The sequence below is a fragment of the Entamoeba invadens genome, assembly GCF_000330505.1.
Source record: "Entamoeba invadens IP1 unplaced genomic scaffold scaff_1105074726547, whole genome shotgun sequence".
Taxonomy (NCBI): domain Eukaryota; phylum Evosea; order Mastigamoebida; family Endamoebidae; genus Entamoeba; species Entamoeba invadens.
Window position 1 is genome coordinate 57,393 of NW_004191693.1, and position 4,595 is coordinate 61,987.

At 29.1% G+C, this 4,595-nt stretch overlaps 2 protein-coding genes across 2 annotated transcripts; both read right to left on the bottom strand.

Annotated features, from left to right (window-relative positions):
• Positions 1-27: 27 nt before the first annotated feature.
• EIN_212830 (metal dependent hydrolase, putative) lies at positions 28-312 on the bottom strand (the record flags this gene model as incomplete). The annotated part of the gene is made up of 1 exon (XM_004183371.1): positions 28-312. A coding segment is annotated over one exon (285 nt), but the record flags the coding sequence as incomplete, so codon positions are not given.
• Positions 313-2,204: 1,892 nt separating this feature from the next.
• On the bottom strand, positions 2,205-2,951 carry EIN_212840 (hypothetical protein; the record flags this gene model as incomplete). Its single annotated transcript, XM_004183372.1, has 1 exon — positions 2,205-2,951. The coding sequence occupies one exon, from the start codon at positions 2,949-2,951 to the stop codon at positions 2,205-2,207; it is 747 nt and encodes a 248-aa protein (XP_004183420.1).
• Positions 2,952-4,595: the final 1,644 nt, after the last annotated feature.

The window sequence follows — 4,595 nt, forward strand, 5'->3', positions numbered from 1 at the left end:
TCTCAACTTTTCTCCAACGTTCAAAACTAATTGATTGCCAAATTTGGTTTTCAGTTCTGCGCAAGCGTCTGGCCCGATGAAGATGGTCTTATCTGTTTTAATCTTCTCAATGTCTGGTACACTGAGGTGGTCGAAGTGGGTGTGAGTACAAACAACGTGAGTAGCCTTGTGTGTTTCAAGATAACTCAAAGTTTCTGGAGCTACCTTGTCAAGTTGGAATGGGTCAATGTACACCTCGATTCCAGGGGCTTCAATAAGAATCCCCGAATGGCGGATGTGGCGAATTGTTACATCTCCAAGTGTGATTGGCATTGTGTTGGTGATTTTGTTTATCAAGTTTTGAGGTTTTTAAAGGGTGTTATTCTTTCTAGTTGTAATTTTCCAGTTTTTAGTAAAAACTCCAAATATAGAACACATAAAAGGGTTTTTTGTTTCATTTTTTAATTATAAAATGTAATAGGCAAAACTGTTTTAAGAATGTTTATACTTTTTGTTCGAAATAATCGTAAATATCGAACTCTTTTTATTTCTACATATTCTGGTCATTTCTGAATGGCGATAGTTTTCTAAAAACCATAGTCTGAGCAAAACATGAACAAAAAACAAGACCAGAACCACATGTTTATTTTTTATTAGATAAATTAACCACTATTGTTGAATTTAGCCTTTTCAAAAGTAACTTTATTGGATAAAAACTAAAAAATAGTCAAATAAAACAATTTATTAAGATAATTTGTAATAAGAGTAATTCCCAACTTTATGTTGAATGTAATATGAATAAATTTGCAATAAATTAGAACTGATTACAGTTGGTCCATTAAACCTTAGCCCAGGAAATTAACCTTAGCCCAAAGAAAAACTAATTTATTTCTATTGTTATATTAAAATAATAAACTATACCGATATATAAGTCAATTTTCGAAAATATTTGTTTTTTTAGTAAAAACCCGTGTTTTTAAAGAAAAATATAGGAATTTCTTTGGGCTAACGTACATTTCCCGGGCTAAGGTTCATTTTCCGTACTGTATTATCAAAAAGTAGTATAAATATTTTTATGAATTGTTATAAAGGATTGTTTATTCTAGTTAAGGATAGATGATTCTTTTTTTGTACCACCAAAATTCAAGTTTAATTAAAAACAAAATAAGATACTTATTTCAAGATTTACTATTGATAAGATTAATAATTTTTTGATTTTTGGAAAACAATAAAAAATTGATTATCCATAACCAGGTATAAAATAATTTTTTAATTGTTTTAACAAAACCTCGCTTTATTATCTGAATATTTAATATTTTATATTAAAGATAAACAACATAGATTTAAGCGAGTTACAATATCTATTTTACATTTATTCTTAAAGACAATTTAAAACATATTATAAACAAAAATAACAACACAACACACTTGTATTTAAAATATTTTTAAATTTACAATCAATGTTTTTTATTTGTATGTGTATTAGTTTAAATTTGAATTGCAGTATGTTCATTTATATATATAACATTCATTTTAAAGAATTATTATCATAAATGTGTTAATGTTTTTAAAATTGGTAATTTTTTATAATATCAATTCATCATTCATTAAATAAAAAATAATCAGATAACAATATGATTATTTTTTATTTTAACAATACAAAAAATGTAATTTATGTGTGTTGGAAATAAAAACTTGAAAGAACAAACACGATATTGTTATTCAAAATCAAAGATGAAAATATGATTAATTTAATCTCTATTAAATCGGTATTGTTAAAAGTGATTTATGTCATAACATTAACAACTGTTTTTTTATGTTGACAGAGTATTTAAGTGCTCGTTTGAATTAATGAAGATTTTTTTAATTGAATTATTTTATTGAATTTCTACACTTTAAACTATCTATTTAGTATCATTGAAATATATTCATATCATTAGTATTAATTCAAAACATTACTTTCAATACTAAGTAAGAAATGTTTTAACCAAAATACAATTCCTATAGATTGAAAACATACCAAAACAATTCCATGCCAAGTTCATATTTATTTATATCGAAATAATATTGTTTAAATCGTGTCTTCTTGTATTTATGCTTAAACTATTGTGATGAATCTTCCATATTAGTACACCTCTTTGTAGCTTTGAAGCTTACAATTGTTATTAAAAAACAATTAATTACAAGTACTGAAACATAAATTAATTTGTCATCCACAATACACATCACACCTCCGTATTTTGTTTCATCATAATTTGGTCATAAAGTTTGCCGAATTTTTTTATTTCTTCGACTTGGTGTGTTTCGCCGTCGGGGTAGTTAATAGTTTGAATTTTGACAAAAGGCGTTGTTTTCCTGTTAATCTTGTCCTTTAGTTTTTTAAACTGGAATGAGTACCCCAATGAGTTAAGAATTGATATTAACGCACCGTTCATTTCCGATTCTTTTGACCTCTGTAACCTTTTTTGTGATTCGTTCTTCTCTGCACACCTCGAGCAAAACCCGTTGTCAATAAGCCAAACCTCTCCTATTTTGCAGAGGTCCTCCAAATCGGCCTTAACCCCATTAAGTTCCATTGACTTTGGTACTCTGAACTTAATAGTCTTTTTGGATCGTTTTTCCTTGACGTAATAGAATACGGCGTTATGCCTTGCCACCAAAAGGTATTGGAGACCATCAATGATTTGACTCTCTTCGTTTCTCCCCATAATTTTACGTTCTCGTAGATAGTTCAGCCTTTTTAATGGTGTTTTATAGTGCTTTCCCTCGGGGATGATTTTGGACGTGGGAATAAAGTCGAAATCATCCATGGTCCGTGTCTCCATTTCTGGAAATTTTTTGGACGAGAAGAGGCAATTCTTAAATGTGTGGCCGTAAGTAGATACAGGGCCTGTACATGAAGAAGCCGTTTCATTGCTATCGAAGTCAGTGAAATCAACATTATTGAAACATTCCATTTGGGTTGTGTCCATCCTGTGGTTTCGAGATGTGGATATTATTTTAATAATTATTAAAAAAACAAAAGACCGATTTGTTCTATTCGGAATTTTTTGTATTAATCTTTTTATTATATTATATAGTTTAATATAGTTTAATATAGTTCTTGGATTTTTTATTTTTACCATCTATGATTTGAATTTTGGCTGTTCGAAGTTGGTTGAACACCCACTAATTTTGAGTCTTATGTTCTATTTTGTTATATTTTATTTACAACTAAAACGCATATTAATATCATATACTACAAAATTCAAATAAATTAATAATATGGAAAGTATAAGGCATTAGAACATTGTTCTTTTTTGGATTGCAACCGTTTACAATAGTTGTTTTATAATTTTTACTATTATTTTAAAAAAATTAAGAAAATGTGTTACGAAAATGAAAACTGGTTTAACTAATGAGACGAATATGCAGAAATGTCTTAACAAGGATAAATTCTTTTTATTGTAAACAAAAAAACCAGTTTGTATAAATTATAATTTAATAATAATAAATAATGGTAACCTATAAATGGATATGACAACTTACTTTCAAAAAATTAATCCAACCAACAAATAATTATTTTTACTATATACAATAACTTTTTAACTATTTGATGGATAAAAAAAAATTAAATTAAAAAATAATCTATTAAAAAATTACAAAATTTTTTTGATTAATCAGCGTGTTTTTGAATAATATTAACCATTGTTATGTTGATTTGTGATCTAAAGGGACCTACATTGACCACCACCACCTTTACCAAAAAAAAACATTTGCCGCGAGTGTTTTTTAAAGGAAGTCCACTTTTCAGCCACTGTTTGTGCGTCCCCATGTCACCCACTTTCCTTGTCCGTACTGTGTGGACGCGGATGTGGTTCCCCCCCGCTTGCGGGGGGGTCAGGGGGGGATCCGCGCCAAGGGAGGACTTGGAAAGTGGGTGAAACGGTGCACAAACAGACTGTTTGAGTGCGTCTTTATGAGCCTTCTTTTCAATGCTCCGTCTCACTCGGTTTCCACTGACTCGAGGTGAATTTTCGGCATTTTTTGAATTCGGGAACCAGACCTAATATTATCCCAGTTTCCTATTTACTATAATTTTAATTTGAATATGATTCGAAATAGAAAAAATAAATCTATTTTAAGAGGTGGTGGTGGTGGTCAATGTAGGTCCCGTGATCTAAACATTTATTAAACTTTAAGTTTTTTTTAAGTTCAATTTTAATAATTGAATAATTGAATGTCAGATCAATAATAATTAATAAAATATATTTTTATTATATTATTCAAAAAGAAATGTAATCTATTGGCATGAATTTTTGATGTGATTCAATTTGTATGATTGAAACTACTCTTTTTGTCATTTTTGGTGCTTAAATTATATTATTTTATTTTTCTCTCACATGCAATAAATAAGTTCCTCCAACGCGACAGAAGCTCACTTAACACAGTGACAAGAGACAACAAATTTTTTGCAATAATTAATAAGTACAAGGACCTCCTCAAAAACAGGGGATTTCAAAAAACTACGAAATCTACTTCACACAGACAAATATAGTGACAACCAAATCGCACAATTGACACGTGACAAGATCACATACTTCAGGTACCTGCGCAAAGTCCACCTTTTTTTGAAA